General features: G+C 28.0%; 1 protein-coding gene across 3 annotated transcripts in view; it reads right to left on the bottom strand.

The window, feature by feature from the left end:
* Not1 (CCR4-NOT transcription complex subunit 1) overlaps positions 1-23,881 on the bottom strand; it is a 124,722-nt gene that overhangs the window by 18,604 nt on the left and 82,237 nt on the right. For 2 of the 3 annotated variants that reach the window (XM_067276294.1, XM_067276295.1), the window contains exons 24-38: positions 23,733-23,873; positions 22,657-22,836; positions 22,459-22,575; positions 22,246-22,356; positions 19,918-20,052; positions 18,325-18,675; positions 18,114-18,254; positions 17,008-17,166; positions 14,667-14,807; positions 9,279-9,383; positions 7,447-7,581; positions 5,015-5,209; positions 499-759; positions 257-355; positions 115-182 (exon numbers count right to left, since the gene is read on the bottom strand). In XM_067276294.1, the coding sequence (XP_067132395.1) occupies positions 115-182; positions 257-355; positions 499-759; positions 5,015-5,209; positions 7,447-7,581; positions 9,279-9,383; positions 14,667-14,807; positions 17,008-17,166; positions 18,114-18,254; positions 18,325-18,675; positions 19,918-20,052; positions 22,246-22,356; positions 22,459-22,575; positions 22,657-22,836; positions 23,733-23,873 (2,339 nt within the window). The remainder of the gene's footprint in view (positions 1-114; positions 183-256; positions 356-498; positions 760-5,014; positions 5,210-7,446; positions 7,582-9,278; positions 9,384-14,666; positions 14,808-17,007; positions 17,167-18,113; positions 18,255-18,324; positions 18,676-19,917; positions 20,053-22,245; positions 22,357-22,458; positions 22,576-22,656; positions 22,837-23,732; positions 23,874-23,881) is intronic. The other variant, XM_067276296.1, reaches the window with a different exon arrangement.

The raw sequence follows: 23,881 nt of genomic DNA, 5'->3' as shown, positions 1-23,881 counted from the left end.
ATCACATTTAAAAACTGACATGTGATTTTTCAACTTGTATATAATCTTCAGAAAAAATTAACTGTGTAAGTTTAAGATGTACTATCTTTATTGTAATTAAAGAAAATTACATACCCATCTGGAGGTTGTCTTGAATGATTAGCAATATGCATCAATGTTTCAATTGTATTATAAAAATCAGCCTGAAAAATGTTTATAAATTTGATAAGAAGTTAAAAACAACTACAAATTTTAATATTTAGAAAAGAATACTCACATCAGTTACACATCCATTTTGTCTGTCATCTATAAGATACATCTTTACTAGCGAGATAGCAAATGCTGTAGCCATGTAATTAAGTCCGTTTTCCATAGACTAATAAACAAATTTATGTAACAATTTATCTTTGTAATATATATTAAATATGTAATAAAATACAATGTGTAAATCCATTATTTAATTAATACTATAATATCAATTATAAATATCTATACAATAGCAGCTAACATTAAAAATACCTGAGCAAGGTACAAGTCATAAGCTTGAAGATTTACAAGATGACTACGAACTAGACAATCAAATGCTTCTAAATTATATCGAAAATCTTCTCTACATTCAATTAGACATCTTGTTACTTGTTTACTTGTCCATTGAATTCCATAAACTCTGGGATCTGCTAATGCTTTAAGAACTAACAGATGACCTTCTCGGAAACGTATTGTTAAATCAGGATCAGTTGATAATGATTGAGTAAGTCCTTCAAGTAATCCTTCAACAGCCTGAATAATGATAATGCTTAAATTTAATAAAAATAAATGATTTACAATAGACATTTCATAATAAGTTATTGTACAATTCGTTCAATCATTCAGATGAAATTTTCTATAATAAATAACAGTAATAAAATGTAAGCAAATTAAAACAGCATTAAGAGCTTAACTTGGTAACAAGCTTGCTATTCATCATTTTTTGGGGATGCAAGAGCTCAGAAATTAAAAAAAAAAAAACTTTTTTAATACTAGACTATATGACAATCTAGAAGTACAAGGCTTCAAATATATCCACCATTGCAGGGTACAAAATCTTTCAAGGAAAATAAATCCAAAAGTGACAAAATGGCAACATTGACCTGAAATGAGCAGCTGATCTGTAAATATATCATTGCAGCAAAAGTAATTGTGCGCTTTCATAACTAACTATATTTTTATAATGAAACAAGTAATATAAAAAAAAAATTTTTTTAAAGTCAATTCCTACTTAGGTCAACAAAGAAAAATTTTATTTTAGTTACTTTTTATTAAATAATTACAATTAATATAAATATGTATATACATATGACAGAATCACAATATTAAGTGGCAAAATAGAAAGAGAAATCAGAATTGAACCCAAAGCATAAAATTTCTTCAATTTTATTTTTTGAGAAAAATCCTTCATTCTAACCACTAAGCCACAACTGCTAACTCATTCTCGAAAATCATTTGGATAAAACGTCTACTTAAAGCAAAAATTTTCAAAAATTTATCAAAAAATTATTGATTTTCGCAAGAATTGAACTTGCATTCTTCACATTCACGTGAAAAATACTGAAATCCTTGAATTTTACCGATTGAGCTACTGCCTGTTGATTTCAATTTTCATTACAAACTGCTAAAACTCTATTTAAAGTATTAATAATTAGGTAATGTTACCCGTTGTATCAAAGATGGCGACGGGGAAATTTTTTCCCTAGACACTAGACGGCGAAATTTATTAATTTGCATAATGTGACAGATAGTACGGGTATGCCCCCTAACGTTTAGATCACTCGGTATTCTACTTCGAGATTATCCATTGTTAATCTGCTTCCAGATTATCATTCGAGAATCTGATTTGAGATTACTGGAAACGCAGCCATCTCAAACGTAAGGGAAAAAATTTCTCCATTGCCATCTAGTATCTAGGGAAAAAATTCCCTGTTGCCATCTTCGATACCACAGGTAATATTAACCAATAATTAAATTTAATTAATAAATTAATATTTGAAAAAACTGTATTAACATCAAGTGTCATCCACTACAAGTTTTAAAAAATGTATTTGAACTTGAGTGGATGAATAAAAAGTATTTTATTAACGATTGAAAATTTGAACAAGAGATATATATATAGGGAGAGTGAACTAATAGTAGGAATTTAAAAACAACAACATAGTAACAAACTGCTTAATATAATACCAAGTGGATATCATATGGATTATCAATATCTGCAATTATGGGCCAGACAGACTCAAATCAAACATTTACCACAACATTCTTTAATTACTAATGATGAAAACAGTGGCAGCATAAAAATGTATAATATGATACTCACAATGTATCAAACAAATGTGAGGGAATGAAACATGGTCTAAATCCTATCAAAATGTTTTACTAATGACATTTTGAGAATCAGACTATAAGAGTTAGAAAACCATATTAACAAATGATATGAATATGTTACAGTGAAAACGCGTTTTAACTAGTTGAAACTAGTTTTTACTGGATGTCATTGTTATAACCCGTTTTGTCTAGTTAAAACTAGAATTTACTGCTGTACATGTTTTGATTTTAGATAAAACTAAAATCAAACATTAACTTTTTAACTTTAAACATTAGTTAAAACTAATTTTAGCTAGATAAATATGTTTGGAGGAAATAAATAAAGTGATGATTGGGATTAAAATATTTGTATTATTTAATACGATATTTATTGAAAATATTGGTCACACATCTGTGTCATTAACATTAATTAACCCTTTGTCCCTGAAGGCACCGATCAATCTGTACCCTGGCTTTTTAAGCAAAACTTCAAGGGTACCGATTCATCGTTACTTTGGTAAATATAGATTTTTTAAAATTTATTAACAACAGATATAATCTCATTCAATATGAAGTGAATAAAGTATAATAATTCATTATATTACTTGATAGCAGTATAAAATTTTGATTTCAAACAAATGTTTGATATAATGTGCAATAATTTCACAACGAATAAACATACATGCATAAGTGTTATATCGAATTGTACAAAACAATATTCTATGTCTTTCTGGCTCAGTGCCAGCAAACAACTATGTAACTAGACAATGTTAATTTTCACAAAATGTTACAAATTATCAAGTTTGTGTGTCAATTCTGATATATATTATTTTTTTTTCTTATAAATTTTTCTAATAAAATGCATTGAAAAATATTGTATTTAAAACTAAAGATATTAATAAATGTAAGTGATTTTTTTCATATAGATATAATGATAATTTGATTTTTGGTGAACTTTTAAAATAATATCGCCTGACATTGACTTAGGAGGGATTGCAAAATAAACATAAGCAAGATGTCGGGGGAAAAGGGTTAAAGTGATACGAAATTCATCATACACTATAGTAATGTGTTAGCTGAATGACCTTGGTCGAAACAGTTTTTACTAAGCCATTTTGTTAAAACCCGTTTTGTCTAGTTAAAACTAGTTTTAAATCAAATTCATTTTTGACTAGCAGTAAATTCTAGTTTTAACAATGACATCCAGTAAAAACTACTTTCAACTAGTTAAAACGCGTTTTCACTAAAAACGGGTTTTTACCGTAACAGATACACGACATGAGCTAAATCATCATTCATATTATAAACTTCAAAAATACGCAAATATAAAACCAAATCATTAACAAAACTTACACCTAAACTTTCAGATTATTTTTCAAACTACACAACCATAATAGTAAGTTATTGTAACAAGCTCAACTTCCATTCAAAATCAATCCAGAATTTTCTGAAGTATTTAATTAAATTTAAAAGTAATTCATAATTATTAATCTTTAGATAAAAATATGGCTTAATAATTTTCTCTGTTTATAAAGAATTTAGGAACTAATTTAAAATTAACTTCAATCTATAACCTAAAAAAATCCAAGAATTTTAGCTACAGTGTGGTTCCAGAATGTAAAAAAAAAAAAAAAATCATTAGAAAGGAAGTGAAATGGCCAAAAGCAAAACTGAAAGCTGGGATCCATGTAGTGTTTTTGGCATGTAAAATTATAATCATTTTTTGCTTAAATTTTTAGAATTGATCAAAAATTTTTTTCCTTATTTGGGAAAAATAAAATTCCTAATATAACACCTTAATCCACACTTTTGGACTTCAGAATTCAACCAATGCACTATCCAGGAATTGCATAATTAAGCCAAAATATTCATTAAAATACATTTAAATTAATTAAATATTAAATGCAACTGCACAAAACAAAACTTTCAAAAAATAAAAATTGAATCAGACATTTTTTAGGTTTAGCAAATTCTTCATAAAGCTGACTTCTGACAGTGGCAGGATAATCTAATACTTCTGGTGTGATACAGAGAATACTGTTAATTGTATTTTTGCACAACTTTTGTAAAAATTAATTGATTTATTGATAATTTTATAATTTTTCTGAATGAATAGACAAATAGTAACTTACAGAAACCATTCTTATTCCTATGATGGACCAGGAAGTGAATATAAGTTTGGTTATGACAGCTAACTCAAAAAGTCACATAGAATAAAATTCATATATGCAAATTAGATTAAAAAATCCAAAACAAACAAGATAATATAAAGACAATTACAATATAGCAAACACACAAAACATCTTCCATTTCTGTGTACATTATCAACATTATGGAGTGTCAGAACCCTTACAAAAAAATACAGGAAAATGAAACAAATGAAGAGAATTACAGAAATAAAAGTGTGACTAAAAAACATGGAAATAAAAAGCTACTGTCAAGCTACTGTATTATAGAAAAACTTGATAAAATAAGCAGTTTTAACAAAACAAATACTAATTGGGATATAAGTACTATAAATATAAAAAAATATGTAAGTTAGTGAGATATATGTTAGTGTGATAATAAATTTTAAGTATATTTCAGAACTTTCAAATAAATATTTAAAAAAATCTAAAATAAATCAAAATTTTATTATAATTACTATTCTAACTTCAATAGTAAAATTAAATTTCTTTGAAATATTCATATTTCTTACTTTTCGCAGAAGACTTAATGCTGGAAGTACATCACGAGAATTACGAGCCATATAAAGTCCATCTATAAGACACTGCATTGACATTACTTGTGGATTATTAGTGGGTACCATTACACTATGTACATAATTTTCAAGCTCTGATGAAACTTTATCATAAATTTGAGTCACATCATCAGTTGGATATGATTGTAATACCTAGTAAAAATTAAAAATCAAGAGTTAATTAACAGCATTTTAGTTTGATTTATATGTATAAAAAATTTACAGTAATTTACAAAAATTGACCATTAAAATGCTTAAAGGAAAGTATATACTATGAAATTTTGTATGTGACAATTTAAAATTTTTCTACTGTTTCAACTCTATTGAATAATGATAATAAAACCAGTGAATTAAAAGTATGTGAACTAAACAAAAAACATTATTTCTGATCTGTAAGACTACATATCTGCATCCATAGTTTCCAGTATAACAAGTCCTGTTAATATATAAAAAAGTACTAGTATACAAAATAAATTTCAAATTAAAAATATGTGACTTTTAAAATCTTTTTTTACATTTATAATTTTATTTATTATATAGTCAAAACTTACACATTCATTTTGAACTAACCTTCTATAACATTCAGTTTTTAATTATTGAATATCATTGGCAAAAAATGTTAAGTACCATGAGGCAATGTTGGAATGAAATGTAACTTTATTAATGCAAACATAAAGAAATGGTAATAAGTGATTACGGCACAAATTACAAGAACCTTTGGTATTGTATGATCTATTGTTTAGATACATGTGGAAATACACTCAAGCTTAGAGGTATAGACTGATATATTCATAAATATAAAATAATTTATAAAACAGACTGAAATGTAAACTTTTTTCAAATTTGTTCAAAAATGAAAAAATATTTCTAATAAAATTTTGATATCAGACAAACATTTTGTAATGTATAAAAAGAACTAAAATATCCAAATAATTTTTTTCCTCTAATTTGAATAGAGATTAAAAAATTTAATACTATCAAGATTAAAAAACTTACAAATTTTTTTCATAAACTTTTTAAAAGTCTTATAGCAATATATACTCAATTACCATATAGAACAGGGGTGGCCAACAAGTCGATTGCAATCGATTGGCCAATCGCTTGCGATGTCTTGACTTAATGTGTTACACTTGTAACCGAATGCAATGTGTGAACGTAACACAAACACAACAGTATGCATGCAGTTATTACTCGACTCATAGAAAAAAACAGCTATTCAGCTTGAATATTTGGTACTGTCATACATCAACCAAAAAAAATATCCCAGCATCACTAAATGTAGCAAATATATTTATTCTTATTTCGGATCTACATACCTGTGTGAATCGGCATTTTCATACTTAAAGTTAATGAAGACTGAACAACGTTCTGTCCTGACTGACTACCATACTGAAGACTCATTATTACCATCTTTGTTAGGATATACACCTAATTATGATTCCTTGCTTAGAGACATGCAAACTCAGTCTTCCCATTAATATTAAGGTAATAAAATAAATTTTAAATTTGCTTTATCTGTAGCTAATTTGAATTAATAAATATTGTTAATAATTACTCATGTTGTTTTACTTTCCCTGGACGTGAGTTTATTGGCCCGTTAAATAATTATGTTATTTTTTATGTAGGTAGATATACAGGGTGTTTCAATATGAGGTGCACTCCTGCAAGCTATTGATAGATTAGCAAAAAATAAGTCTAAAAATGATAAATTTTCCTGGCCCCAAAAAATTGCAAAAGTAAAATCTTATAATCAAATTATCAACCATAGTGTGCATTTTTATAACAACTTTTTCATATTTATGAACAAATAGTACCACAACTTATACATTGCAATTGATAAAAAAATTAAATTATATTTTAAGTTACTAAAAATTATCTTGTAAAAGAATCAAAAAATCGAATTTTTTAGGTACTGCCTGTACAGAATGAACTCATAGCTGCAAATATTAAAAGTTGGGTCTGGAAATTTATTTTCATTATGAGTCTATATTTGAAACACTTAATAAGTGATTTAAAAAATAAAAAAATAGTTTTAAACATATATTTTGCTTATATACCCATACCCCATGAGAGTGCACCTCGTCCTGAAACACAGTGTATAAACATAGTACGTATTTCACACCTTTCCCTCTCCACTTAGACTATGCCTATGACAACAAGTCGATCGCGACATATTTTTATGATAAAAAGTAGATTTTACGTACACGAAAGTTAACCACCCCTGATATAGAACATTATTTCTTTTTGATCAATAAATAGCAATAATAGCATTTTCCTGTGTATAATTAATTAATGCATTTGATATAAACACATAATCCAATCCCTAATAATTTTTTGTTAAAAAAAAAAAATAATAATAATAATAGTAGTTTGCAGTAATTTTTACATACTGGAACTGGTTTTGTAATAAATGTTGATGCTGAGGAAGATGAGGATTCTCTTTCACAATTATTTGGTAAGAAACCTGGAACATTTCTAGCAAATTCCTCATACACAGCCATCTGCTGAGAAGTAACACCTCCAACCTATTTTAATAACAAAAAAGAAATTAATAATAAGTTTAACTTTTTTCATAATGCTTGTAAAAGGTTTATAACAAATTTTATTTGGAAAAACTATTATATCCATTTTGACTATTGTGTTTTGCTGTCTAAAATATTATCATAAGAAGAATAAAGTTACAACTATTCTGAAAACTAGAGCTGAAGAAAATCCCAATTAAATTAAATTTAATTAAAAACTTAGCAATAATTAAATTTAACTTTTATTCCATCATAATTTATATTCATGTAATTGCTTAACATCATCATCATAAAAAAACAAAAAATAAAAATTCAAAATGATTATAATGTGATCACTTTAAATAAAAAATATGACACTGATCTTAAAAAATTCTTTTGTTCCATTTGCTTGAATCAACTCAAGATTTACAAAACAAATCATTTTAAGTAAAAACATTTGTTTTTTTCAAGTACATTAATATAATAAAAGTTTGTAAGATTAGTGTCATTTTTTTCTTCAAAACACTTAAATAATTTAGCTAGACGATTTTATGTAATAAATATATAAACTTTATTATTTAATATTATCATCAAATAAATTTCAAATTTTTATAACTATATTTTAATTTTCATTCAAGACAGATATAATTTTTTGATAAAAATTTTCTATTTTTTATTTTTTTACCTGAAGGGACATGGATGTAAACCAAAAGACGTCGTAAGATCCCATTTCCAATTTTTAAGAATTTTTTAAAATTTTAATTCTGTTTTTAAGGAACATTTTAACATTAGATGGCTAAGTAGCCTAAAAACAAAGGTCTGGTCATCTAAAAGTTTGTTCTAGAACACGAATAAAAATAAATGATGATCGTCTAGAAGATTTTTCTGGAACGACTGCGTCTTTTTTAACTTTTAAAAAATTTTTTCATCTTTAGAAATTAAAAAAAAAAAAAAACAATACAATATAAAAAGTTATTCAGTTTAATAATGATTGCTATTTCCAAATAAGAGGAAACTTGAGTTTCCATGCTTGTTTTTACAAGGTACTCTTATCGTCATATTCTTAATTTAGGGATTGTCCATTAATTACATGTACAATTTTCAAGCCACTTTTAATCCCTTCCCTCCCTATTATATACATGATGTACTTTTTGAAAACTTCCTTCTGTTTAATTATGTGTAAAATAGTTCATAAATCCATCTTATGTTGAAGAAATGACAAAGTTCTGCAAATATTTTTGACAGTTTATTCACATGACTAGTAAGTAGGCTTATAACAACAAATTTGGATGTCACAACAAAAAATCAATAAAGACAATGCCTTGTTTCCTACCCAAATTGTACATTTTGTAACCCCTATCTCCATTAAACTGTACATGTAATTAATGTATGATCCCTTATCAATCTTAGGAAAAACTTATTAAAAAAATGGAAGCTATAACTATTATAATACTGAATTCATAACTTCAGACAAAGCCATCAAATAAAGTTTAACATAAACTAAGATCACAATAAAGTTGATTAAAATTGAGCAACAATTAATATTTCAAAATAAACTATAAATATTATAGTTTATTTTGAAATATAAGAAATTTAAGAATTTCTTTAAACAATATGTTTAAAGAAATTCTTAAGATTTATATAATGTCATGACTAATAAAATCTATAAAACAGAATACACTTATGTAATAAAAATGTTGTTAGAATTATCTGAAATATACCTTTAGTCTTATTTGTTCAGGCATTCTTTCAGCTTGATATGTCAAAACTAAAGGATCACAATATCTTCTACCTTCACCCCTAGCATGTTTCCTCACTTCGTATTCCTTAAAGAGGAAAAAAAATCAAAAGGATTACAAATGTTATATAATAAAATTACTATACCTTAATTTAAGTAATGGAATGTAAAATTTAAAATGTAATTGTATTCATTTTAATTATAATTACTATTCAAATTATTATGAAATCATCATCATCATGTTATTCACAGAATATAAAAGACAAATTCAATAAATTAGTCAAATCCTTCATAAATATTTATTAATTTTATATATATAATATAATACCCATTATTATTATTATTATTATCATCATCATAATCATATCTCAATTATATATATATATATATAAAATCGAGATGGGTTGATGTTGATGATGACAATAATAAGCGCAGAACCCAAATGGTTAGGAGTTGAAAGTTGAAATTTGGTATACAGTTAGGATACATCCTGAAAACGTACACTAAGTAGGGATTTTTTGAAATTCCCCTGCAGGAAAAGCAAGTGTTAAGAGAAAGCAATGTGCAAAATTTACAGGCGCAGATGCGGTTTTTTGCGTTTTTTCCAGAAATCAAACATATTTTTAGACCCATCTAAAAATTTTCTGATTAGTCTGGAAACAGGGGGGGGACCTAATTCTTGTATTCTGTGAAAATGGGTAAGATTGGCTATAATGTAATAATCTTAATCTTTGCTATCGTTACTTTTTGCCTGAGCAACACCAGGCTTATCTGCTGGTATATACAAAACTAAGAAATGTATATAATTTTAATTATAAAACATCCACAATTTATTTACAGATATATATAAGACAGGAATAAAAAGTAATCCTGTTTATGCATGTGACCAGAAAAAAATAATATAATTGATTTATGATTTTCAGTGAAATTTCATTAACAAGGCATCCAGTATGCCAGCAAACCCAATAAGCTGGCATGTCAGCTCATCTTTGGGTGAGTATCAGTACACTGGGAATTTGCCTGTAATTATACGCAACTACATAGCCAGTTAATTAAAACTAAAAATAACAATTAAATTTAAAATTAAAGTGAAATTTTAAAAAACTGAGCTTTATGCCAAAACAGAAACTAAAACTAAACTCAAAATAAATTAATTTAAATTGAAATCAAGTCAATTGAAACATAATAATTTTCTAAATGTGTTGACAGCGTACTCGTTGTCCATCTTCATTGATTTGCATATATTTCATTCTTGTAATCAGAGTTGAGAGTCTATTTATAGCAGTTTTTGTGAAGTGTTAGTCTTGGTAGGCAATGATGGAACATTTTGCTTTTAATATGTAAAATATATAGAATATAGAACAGATATAGATAGAGTACAAAGCACAAAGTAAGATTAGTGTGTTCTTGTTTTAAACTAACCAAGGGTAGGAATAATCTGGAAAAATTGAAATGACATGTTAAACAATCATAAAAGGGGGATTTGTAGTTTTACATGAAAAGACATGTAAAATTGTGTCCAGGGAATCAAAAAAAATTCCATCATCTGATAAGTTGCATATTTGATAACCCAGCACTGTGTCAGTCCTGATGATGCCAGGTTAAAAGAATGTCACTGTATTTGACTTACAGTACTGTTCACAAAAACATTTGAAGACACTCCCTAGAATAATAATTCCAATTTTAAAAAATAAACAGATAAATTTATAAATACAATAGAGCATAAACAGGTTAAAGATTTATATTTTATCCCAAAAATATTCATAGAATTTTGGGATAAAATATTAGTATGCAGACAGTGAATGTATATAATAGAGTAGAACATAAATAGCCAAATTAATTTGCACCAAATAATTCAAACACTTGAATTAATTGGCAGTTAATTTTTGAACTCTGGGCATTCCATTGGTAGAATATTATCGAACCTGAAGCGAGATCTCGATAGAGATATGAAAACGTTTGTTTGTGCAAGTAAATATTATTATATTTTACTGGAAATAAAAAGGTTTTGAAAAGGCTAGTTTACTTTTATCATTTATTGTGTACTCAAATCAATATATTTCATCCATTAGTTTTGTGTTAGAATTCCATACATTAATTTTTTATTGGCACAAATTGGCTGTCATGCCCACTTTTTCACAAAAAAAAAGGTGCAACAGCAAAAATTCCTTTAAAACTTTTTACATACATGTGATTAATCAAAATATAAACCTTTCAGCACAATGGTAAGGAAACTGGTTATTATACCAGTGATGAACATGTTAAGGTGTCACTGACAGTAAAGATGTGCTAGCATTCTAAAATTCTCAAGCAGTAGGGCACTTAGAGTTCATGGGGCACAGCAAAAAAAAAAAAAAAAAAAAAAAATCAATGGTGAGATTAATTGTATATACAACATTGTAGTGCATATATGGGAAACCACACACCTACACAAAAAAAAAATGATTCAAAGCAGAGTCTATGATGTATGACTAAATGTATGAAAATTTCAAGTTGGTGAAGCCTGTTTTTAATATAAAAAGCGTATTCGAAATCTCACTAACAAATACAGAAAAATTGGAAAATTTAAGGTATGTAATATTTAAAGAAGATTTTAAAAAAGATTTTTTATAAGAATATAATGTTTTATTAAAAATTTGTAACCTGGCGCATAAAATTTCTTTAGACAGATGTAAAAAGCATTATAATCCTTATGCATGTGTATACCTTTAAAGTTGATAAAGAATCTAATGGTACATCTCGTGAAACAATTTATACATTTAAGTATATATTTGTAAAATAGCTTTTCTGTGTAATGTTGTCTTGTAAAAAGAATTTTATGTATAACCTTTTTTAACATTTAGTTGACTGAAGAGAGGCATTGCCCAAAACACGTATTCATACTCGTATCAACTAAACAAAGATGGAAAAACGCCAAGTGTTTAAATAGTAGCACGATTTGTGTTTGAGAATCATAGGAAATTAGAAAATATGGTTTCAGAAAATTGAGAAAAAATTAAGTTTGGCAACAGTGGTGAACAAGCATCAGAATAAAAAAGTTTTCCTCAGTCATTTCAAAAATTCCTCATCATATTTGGTTCTAGTCGTTTTGTCAATTTTTTCTTCAGAGCTGCTTGCATACTTCAGATGCATACTTCTGGGGAATACAGAAGTTTGAGAACCAATGCACTTTACTATTCAAACCTAAAGCTAAACAACTTGGCTTCTTTACAAAACAAAAAGCTGGACTTTGTAGCCACTGAACACAAAATGATATGAAAATGTAAGCAGTAGTAATATAATAATTAATTCTTTGCTGAAATCATATATTTACTGATAATACATTTTAACTGATGCCTTAAAACAGTAGAATCTCATTTTAATAGGTCATTGGGGCCACTGAATATCATCCATTATATTGCAAACAATGGATTTCCCACTAAGCCATAAAAATATCCATTATTCGAAAGAATTTGTTTTTTAACCCTCTACATATAAGAAATAACTGTACTTGAAATTATATGGTTTCTTGCAATCTCTATACTTTATTCTATAGAAACATGTATGTTACAAGATCGTAACTTATGCTGACAGAAACTGTATATAATATAAGTACAAAAAATGCAAATTATATATGCTCATTAGCTTTTCACTTGATTTTACAATTTGTAAAAAAATTTGTCCATCTTGATTTGTTCTGATGACACTTTTTTTGCACATTGAGTACAGTACAGCTTTATGCCAAAACTCATCAGGAAGATCTTTATGATTTAGATCAGAAGTAGCTTTCCACCACTGAGTAATGACTACAGGAAGGAGCTGATGGACAGCTACAAAGTTAGCATTGTGAACCATGATGATTACACAAGTATTTTGCTCCACATGCAATACATTTTTTTTCACTCAGCACCAAGAAATACCCAAATATTAATTAAACATTAAAATATAATGATATTTACAATATATAGGGCTAGAAAAAATCCATTATTCTGAGTTATGTATCGACTAAAGAGAGGTAAAATTACATTGATTTTGTGAGACTTGGAGAAAAATCTATTATTCCAAAATTCATTTAAACAAGATTCTACTGTATACAGAAAAGTAGATTTTTCCTTTGCTTTCCAATAAGAAATGTTAATTGAGAGTAAAATGATGCAGAGTAAATTTATATCCAGCATATTCTTATCTTCTAATTAATCCTTGTATACCACTATAGTTTATAAATCAAAACTGTGTTTAAATCTTTCCACATGAATAATACTTACAAAATCTGTTCAAAAAATAACTGAACTTTATTGTTTTAATTTTTATTCTTCAAGTTACAGATTATTGGTCCTTGTCCCCTTCAAAGTACTTCCCTCCCCTATTCACACACTTATCCCAGCAGAGTTTCCACTTCGCAAAGCAGTCCTTGTAAGCTTGTTTTGGACTGCCCTTCATTGACTTTGACAATTTGTTTTAATGTCATCAATTGTGTCAGAATAGCATTCTTTTAGCACTGATTTTAATTTTGGGAACAAGAAAAACAAATCACAAGGAGCCACGTCTGGTGAGTAGGGAGGCTGGGAAGGACAGTCATTTGATTTTTGGCACAAAACTGGCGAAGTGACAAGGCTGAGTGAGCAGGCATGTTGTCATGGTGAAAGAACCATAAGTTGTCTTGCCACAACTCTGGTCTCTTTTTGTGAATCTTTTCTTGCAAGTGTTTCAAAACACCTGCATAGTACTGACGATTGACTGCTTGATCTCGAGGGAAAAATTCAAAGTTCACAACTCTGATTTTCTGAATGTGAGTGTCATCAGTTGCAGTTGAAGGCTTTCCTGGTTGAGGGTCATCTTCAACTAATTGACAACCACTTTTGAATCAGGTAAACCATTCGGAACACTGCATATGACCTAGAGCATTGCCTCCATAAGCTTGATTCAACAGTTGAAATATTTCCATACATGTTTTCTCCAGTTTCACACAAAACTTCACATTGCATCATTGCTCCCATAAATTGCACATTGCAAAAATCACCATGAACATTGAAACATCTTTCATTCAAAAACCGATAATGCCGGAATGAAACACGATACCAACAATTCGAAAAAAGTAGCTTACTTGGTAGGTTATCACGGACGTAGTGTTGTCAACTTCGCAACACTAGGACATTATTTTGCCCATTTCAAAAAGTTCAGTTATTTTTTGAACAGACTTTGTATAGACTGTGTTTAACTTAACACTTATTTCCTTTGAGTACATCATACTATAAAATACAAAAATTATATTACCTTTTTCAATAAGCCCACACTAAACAATAGCACATTAATGAGAAGAGAGAAAAAAAGACTAATAATTGAATTAAAACTTGAAGTAGATCAAATATTAAAATTATTACTTATTACTTACTGCACTCAGTCGCTTATCAATTTCTGGAATAGCTTTCTCAACAGCAGTTTTTTGTATAAAACAACAAGCAAGCTCAACATTTTCTTGTGCTACTAATGTGGCAGCTTGTTCTGTTATTTCTTTTTGCTGAGGATTTTGAACCTATGTGCAAAATGGAAAACATGAATTAATTATATTTAATTCACACTAATCGAAAAACATTTGTAAATAAATGAAACTCAGAATAATTTATTATCCAGTTTGTTTTCATATAAACATGAAAAGAGTATAATGATAAAGTTTACTGAACATATCAGTTCAAATGAAAATTTGTATAAAACAAAACATATAAATTTAAAATTTGGTAATTCTGTAATATAATAATAGCAGAAAATAAAGTATATTTATTACCTTAATATTTTAGTAACTGTTTTTAATATTAGGTGTTAAATAGTTTTTTTTTAAATTTTTACAAGAGCAATTTTAACCTGTGATCACCTGCAATAGCAGCAATTTTCCACCTACTAGTTTTCCAAGGGCATTTTTTATCAAATTGACTTACTTAGCTGTACTTCCATGATATCCTCATGCAGCATGCTATGTATCTAACTGTGTAAAAATTTTGATCAAAAAATTTTTCCACTAATCACAGACTCTCAAAATACCACTGTGGAATATTTCTGCTTTATGCATGGCATTGCATACAATTTTTCCTTAGGCCGCGACTCCACTAGCCGTAAAACAGCCGTAAAACCCCTCGCCGTAAAAGCTTTTAATCACGTGACCTATTTGCGTTTGCGCTCGAATTGCGGTGGAGGTCCGGCTAGCGAAGCTTTTTACGGCGACAGACGGTGTATACGTGATATATCGATATAAAGACAATAATTATATTCTACGAGTTTTCTCTATACTATAATTACAAATATAGTAAAAGTAATATCTTTACTTTCATATATTGACTTTTATTATTATATTATTAAGATAATATACAGCATTTATAAGCTTAACTTTTTTATTATATACTCCTCTAAATTGAAGGATTTTCCTTTGGCCGTTCATATCGCGTGTTTTAGGCATCCATTATTATAATCGGGATACCTCTTGTCGTAGATACATGAATACTTTCGGATGTTTTCGATAAATCTTTCCAGATCTTCTAGAGTAGCCATGAGAGAAAGCACACAAAAGCTCGTTTTCCGCCATTTTCGCACCGTGTCACGATGACCTAGATTTCACTGTCTTCTGATTGGTGGATGGTACCGGTTTACGGTCGTATTCACTTCGAAAGTTGAACACTGCTCAACTCGCTTTTACGTTGGTTTTACGACCTGCTCAGGCGTAAAATATCATGGTCACATGATTAAAAGCTTTTACGGCGAGGGGTTTTACGGCCCTTTTACGGCTAGTAAAGTCGCGGCCTTACTGTCACACGATCACATACATAAAGCACAATTTTCCATTCTGACATCATGGAGGTTCTCACAATTGCCAATAAGAGGTATCAAGATGTCATGGATGTTTTTCAGCTATGCTTGACATAATGACATGTATGGTCTGCAAGTAATTACAATTTTAAATTCTTGTTTCTATAAAATAGCCTGGGACACTACAATCTTCAACAGTTTAAATGTTTTTAATTGCTTTGTGTCTTTTCTGAAAAATACAGAAAAATTATTTTCTAATCCTTCTGAGAAATACTGTCATTTATTTCCAGCTGAATTTGTTTCACATTAGCTGAAGCTATTGTGAAGTTTGAAGAGCCCCCTAAGGGAGCCCAGGTAGGGACATTGTTCTGTAAACAAAACATCTCAAACTAAACAAAGTATGATGTTAAAATTTAGCATGTGCAGAGAATTGAATTTTTGAATTTTTCAGAATCATCAAGTTTGAGGAATAACAATTACAGATGAAAAAATCAGCAAAAAATCATCACCTTACATATGCAATCTTGTAAAAAATTGCATGTGATCATAGGTTGAAAATATCCCAGAATATAAATGTGAATATTTTATTTTTTTTTCAAAAATAAGCCATATAATAATGATTAGATTTGCATTCAATATAACTTACTACATAAACATTTTATTAAGATAATTTCAAAAACACATTTATAAACTTATTATATGTTTTTTTCTTAAATACAACATGCAATAAGAATGAAATTTATTTAACTATATTATGTCTAAAACTTCAAGACACTAAAGTTACTACACACTAAACAATAATTTGTATTTTTAATAAACTTTAGTCTGATATTCTTGATATATTACTGATTTTATTGATTTTATACCATTCTTTACAGCAATAAATTACCTGAAATAAAATACATTATCCAGATATATATGACATGATATTTACTTACTCTCTGTATAGCACTAGTAAATGCTGACCTCAGATTTGCACTTATTGATAAAAGTAAGGGATCTCTACATGTAATCATAGCCATTCCAGCTGTCAAATTTTTTACCATATGATGTGCAGCAATACGCATTCGTTGCTCCTCAGGATCTAAGGCAAAATCCTAAAAAAATAAACAGTTTTTAAAATATGTTTCACACTAAAGACATGTTCAACAACTAATCATAATTGTATTTTTTATGTCAAAATTTTCTTCAAAACTAAATTTTTGTAAAATTAAAGTAACTTTTTTGTAAGAAATTAACAAATATATATATATATATATATAATGATATGATAACCAAAAATTTTTAAACTCCTTTTAAGAACTATTTTCATAGTAATTAAATTTACAATAACCTTTAATTACATCAACTTTGCATTGATTTAAATTTGACATTGTAACATAAGTGCTTAGATATCTGTTATCATGCTGATCTTAGATTATTATCAAATGCAACTGCACTTGGAAAGTGTATATAGACTTAGTGCTGTAGCTTCTATGTACTCCTTGCTTTAGAGCTTATTAAATTGTTGTATTTAATCGAAGCACCTAAGCCTCACCTTCCTCCAACCTCTGATGCCTACTGACACCTTGTTGACAATCTCGCTAACCCTCCCACCCGAACTACAGAGCACCCTCTTATTTGAATATATTTTTTGCTGACTATATCAGAATATTTGCAAGTTAGGATGCACATTAAACTATCCTAACTGGTATCAGGACCTGACATTGAAAGGATCTTGCAATCCCGATGACAATATATAGATTAATCCATCCACTGACAAAGTGAGCTAATCTCGCCAATCTGACACCAATCAGAGGTCAACAGTGCAACCTGTAACCCCTGGCTTCTCACATACATATAAATGCAATAATCATTTTGTTAAAGCATGTTGAAATTTGAATTATGAAGTTACATTTTAAAACTATACTTTATTACATATTTAATCCTAATTTATTGATTGCAATATTAGTTATTGATTATATTGCTCTGACTATAGTAATGTTAATAAAAAGTTGAATTTTTTAATCATTTCAATGAGAAAAATTAAATTCGAATATAGTACCTTCTTAACTATTTGTTCACATGTTGTTAATGAAATTTTTATTGAACGTTCAACAACTGGTGGAATCCAATCTTGTACAGCTCTTTCAACAGCAGGCTTAATATATTGTTTCAAATGAGGATGTGCTTGAAATAATGCTATCTAAAATGAAATAATAAAAATTAAAACAACAATAATTATTACTAATAATTACTATTGAAAAATACTTAACCTGTTCATTAATTCTTATATGTTGAGCTAATCCATTTAATGTTATGTTAATTTCATGATAGGAAAATTGAGGTTGAGGTACACTAGTTGGAACTGGGGTTGATGTATTAGCAGTACCAGATGGAGTAGGGGTATTTCCACTTGTCACTCCAACAACAGAGTTTATAGTTTCTTCAGAAGTTCCAGTAGAGACAACGGCACTGAGTGTTGACGGAGTAGAATTTGAGACCGTCTGGACTTGTTGAATTTCTCGAACTGAGTTACTTTCCTTTTGTTTAGAAAGTGGTGATAACTGTGGATCAATTCGATTTGCACGATCAAAATCTTTCAAAATTATACTTGGTTTTAATTCCTGAATAAAATGAAATTACATATTCAATTTAATAAGTGATAACATTTAATTTCTACATGGTAAAACATAACGGCTGCAAGAGTTTTTATCATTGTCATCTTTTTAATCTTTAGATGGAATGAAATATTAGCAAAGGAGTTTTTTAAATCCTATTTTGCTTTTCATATTACATATTTTTTCCTCTTCACTGGGAATAAACTTTATAGACCAACATCCAATAAATAATAAAATTATAACAAAACAAAAATGCTTTAATGGAGCAGAATAGTTTAAAAAATTCAAAAAATACTTTCAAATATTAAATACTTATTACTGTTTCTGATAAACATTTAATATCAAAAGTGTTTGAACTTTTTGTAAATTATTTTTCTCCATTAATGCATGTTTGTAATAGAAATCTATGTTCAAAATTATCCGATTACTGACTGAATACATAATAAGTCAAAACACGGAAGTACGAAAGTAAAATTCAATTGTATTGTTTCTCTGCAGAAAAGAAAAACATTTCATAACTTCATAAATGTTTTAAAACTTTTACAACATTACTTGTTTAGGAATAATTTTGTTTACAGCATGCCCAATAAAATGAACTAATAATGAATTTAGTTATAATTTTTGTAATAAAATTAAACTCCCTGTAATTCTATAATTCATCAGGGGTCTTTAATTACATTTTAATCTATTAGAATCAGTTCCATGTCTATTATAAAGATGATGAAATTACAGGTAGAAACACAGCAGAATCTATAGAAAGTAGAAAAATATACTTAAAAAGAGAGCAAATTCATACATACAATAGATCCAATGAAAAAGATGCCAAAAACAAGAACATTAAACGAATTACAAGTGAAGAGATGAGAAATTTTTCTTTCATTTCAAATCATACACAAATTTTAAAATGACTACAGTGTATAAAAAATTAATTTTTAATTACTATCCTCTTTTAACAGTTGAATAATTAGTTACTAGCAGAACTTAGAAAATACATATAATTTTTAAAATTAATTTTTTCTGAAATAGGTATATGTAATTTAAAATAATATTTCCAAAAAAATTCTACTTTAAAATCTTAAACTTTACATTCAAATTTAACTTTTATAAATAACTTATTTAAAAAATAGTTGCTATTATATACTAGTTAATATATTAATAACAATTTTAAAAAATAAGCTACATATTATTTGAAATGTACTTAATTCTCAATTACATGCAATGAAGCTTTAGAAAATAATTTATACTTACATTAATATCAAGATTTAATGTTTTACACAAAACTTCAATTTCAAATTTTAAATTTAATTTTAGTTCTTGTTCTTGATGTAATTCAGCTAATACACCCATAATTCCCATGGTCCAAGGATTTGGTGGTCGGAAAACCTACATTAAAGAAAAAAAAAAAAACATTAACTGTTAAATTTAACTAATTGACAAAACCATGTCTTGTTTATAAAGTCATACTGCTGTTTTTGTTACCAGCTTAGAGGTATGAAGGAGTACATGTCAAGAGTTGATATTTGGCACAGAGTATTAGGTGCCCAAATCATTTGTGTATAAAAAAAATCCAGACTTGTAGGTAGTCAGGGGACCGAGAACCAAGTCAAAATAAAATACAAAATGGTGACCCTCGTCTACAAACAGGCAAAACAGGCACGTCACCCCACCAAAGTCAGGTGGGGAGAGTACCAACCACAGTCATTCTATGAAGTGAACTCTGACCTTAGGACTGAACACGTAGTATCTTCAATGTTAAATAAAATTTGTAATCTAATTTTGTAAATTTGGGAGTGCTTCAAGTATGACGTTAAAACGGTTTTATGTCATTACAAGTGGGTTTTTTTTAACATTATCTAGTATAGTAAAATCGTGGGTCCGATAAAAAATTGCCGCGTAGGGCAGAGGGCACCACCACATGATCTTCGCCCTCACTTTGCTCCTAAACTCTAATGAGGAGACACATCTTTTTACTTCATTTAGTTAACCTTTCAATTCGACAGCCGTGCCGGTCTTGGATTTATATTATATCTCGACTCTATTGTAAATATCACGTAGCCAATACAAATTAAGTAAATTATCAGTTTCTCAGTTAATTTTTACCGCAGAACAAAAGACGCAGAACACGTGGTGAGGTCAACATGGACATCACGGACAAGGTAGGACGAGCCATGTACAGACTTTAGCCACGCCACTAAAGACGTTATATTAGGGTTGTCGTTACATCTAATAACGTTATAATCGGGTTAAACTGTATATTGTTTGTGCAAAATAAAAAAATAATTTTGGACGATACAACAGCCATGATTATTTTTTTCAAAAACGAGAAATTTTCGTTACACATCGACAAAAATTCAACCCTGGCCGTCACACAATGAAAGAAATTTTGACATTGGATAGGGTATACCTGGATAGGTTAATTTCACTGAAAATGCATGGTGGATGACTTTGTGGTCATGGCTGGCAAAGCTTGAATGATCACGCTCAAAACCAGCAATACCAAATAAGATGGGAGAATGAGAACGAGACCTGCTTGATCGTCAAAGTGATTCCGCTTAGTAGTGAGTCTCTGAGACATAGTCTTGTCCCAAATACGGCTTTGCCATTTTACTTGTTTATTACAATAAAAACCAACATTTTTCTATTTTATTCAGTAATTCCAATTATTATGATCATATATTTTGTTTATAAGTACAGAAATTCAAAAACTGGCTCAAATGCAAACAACCATAAAAATTAAACACCCAACTTTACTCAAATTATAAATTTCAACAGATCCACGAAAGTAAAAATTTTTTCTCAAACATACAGAATCACCTTAAATTATAGGAAATAAAAAAAAGTAGTTAATTCATATAATGTAAATTAAGAGAGTTCAGAAAATTTCTGAGTAAAACTGATATAAAATGACTGACATTGAAAAAGTAAATCCAAAATAAAACAATTATGACAAAAAACAAATACAAACTTTTCAGGATTATACTAGGACATCACACAACTTTGTCATATCACAATAGAACTGAGGCAGAGCAGGAAAGAAACGTTACTATGCCAAGTTAGTTCAGCTAGCAAAAATTTTGACAAGTTGTCCAAAGATCAATTGTCTGAACCACATAATAATTGTCTTCTTGATTTTTATTACAGTAAATTATATCACAATGAAATGAATTAATGATACTGCAGCAATTAGCTATTTGTAATTTATGCAGAACATTATAAGTGTGTGTGTGTATATAACATGTCAACAAGTGATTTTTTTCTAATTATACAAAATAAATCACTTAATATAAAAGTAACTGATAGGATTCTATTAATTTATATTATTATTTGTAATAACTGACATCTAATATATTAATTTGTTGAATTTTATCATCAATTCTCTGTATCTCAGTCTGAAAAAACATTAAGTAAATTTTGAGAGAAAACAGAATTTACCAAATGTAATATAAACAATAACTAAATTACATTCAAAATTTTATATTAAAATTAAATTTTCCTGTAATGTAAAGCTTTTTACTATAAGAGTCATTTATTAAAAAATTAATTTCATATCTGATGTTATAAATATTTAAGACTTACTTTGCTTTTGGAACAAGATTCCAATACTTTAGCCACAAATGGTACTACATATAATAGTTCTTGCTGACCCTTATGGTAAGCTTCAATTAGAAGTGCTTTGATATCAATATCCTATTAAAAATTTGTACTATTAATAACTTATTTTTTAAAATAAATACACACTATTAAAAAATGTATACAATTTCTTCTTAAGTAAATTAAATTCTAACTTACTATTTGCAAAATAGGCTTATTTTTGGCTAGTGTTAACATTCCTAACCAATGCCCTAAATTTTTTAGTAAGGAACGATCTGAGAAATTAGCAATTCCTTTATCACTTCTCAATAAGACCTTCATTAAAAAAAAATATTAATTATTTAATATAATCACGAGATAATCAAGTAAAGTATAAGTTCAAAATTAATCAATTACTTTTATGTTCCTAAATGTTTCTTTAATAACTAATTTTGTCAATTCAGGTGTTTTTATTGTGTCCAGGAAGTTGGAGTATAAGGTATGGAAGTTGGCTTCAATAGATGCTCGTTTCATTACAAGGTATTGAGAAACCCAAGGATAATATTCTTCTTTCACCAATTCTTTGAATTCTTCTGTCTATATTAATATAACAAAAGAAAAAAAGAAAAAAAAACAATACAAATACATATAAAATAAACAAAATTTGCAAAATAAATTAAGAATAAAATCAAGATATTCTGTTGCAATTAATACTTATCTGGATATAAGCTAATCATATTTCAAACTATCTTCAAAAAATAAAATTTGAAATTTGATAAACATGTTAGTAGTATATTATACCACCATTCACAACATAACTTTCTGTATTATCCGCTGTGTATGGACTGAAGCAAACACAAACTACATACTATTTATTTCAGGAATTGTCTTTAGAACCAATTGTTTGTGTTTTGTTTGTCTTTAGAACTAATCAATTTTACACAAAGTTCTAATTTTCTCCCAGAATATTTCTTTGTAAATGTTTAATATGTACAAAATAGATATAACAACTAGAATACAATTACAAGTAAGAAAATTTATTGTGCATTAATATATGTGTAACAATTATTATTACTTCAAACAAGAAATTTTAATGTATTATTAAAAACTGTCTTAATAACTTGGAGCTGGGATTACTGATTATGATTTATTAGAAAAATATTCCTGAAAATTCCTGAAGATATTTCAAATTTAAAGCTACTAAGTTCCTGACTTTAAAATTATTAAATATTACAATGCAATAGCTTCTACTACTATACTCAAATATTAACTAATTACAAAATATTCATTTTTGTTTATGATGTATCATTATCATGTATTGTACAGTAATGATCATTTTAAACTTCTTCATTTTAAATTTGAATCAATAGAAAACAAATGTAATGTAAATTTACAAAAATGTGAAAAGTGAGTTAACTGTAAAAACAGTATTTAATAAATATGTCATAAAATTATTAACATATTAAAAATTAATTATATATCAAAGAATATACCTTTTGATTTAAATTTACTTGTGCCAAATTATTAATAATGAATGCTACTTTATCCTGCACAGATTCTGGTGGAGCAATTTTTTCATCTTTTTCCGTAGCAACTAGAAGTGTGTCAATACTTGTTGCATTTGCAATAGATGGCTAAATTT

The sequence above is a fragment of the Centruroides vittatus genome, unplaced genomic scaffold (assembly GCF_030686945.1).
Source record: "Centruroides vittatus isolate TY-2023 unplaced genomic scaffold, ASM3068694v2 contig_680, whole genome shotgun sequence".
NCBI classification, from domain to species: domain Eukaryota; kingdom Metazoa; phylum Arthropoda; class Arachnida; order Scorpiones; family Buthidae; genus Centruroides; species Centruroides vittatus.
Note: the sequence above shows the minus strand (reverse complement) of the source record. Positions and strands in the feature narration are given on the sequence as shown.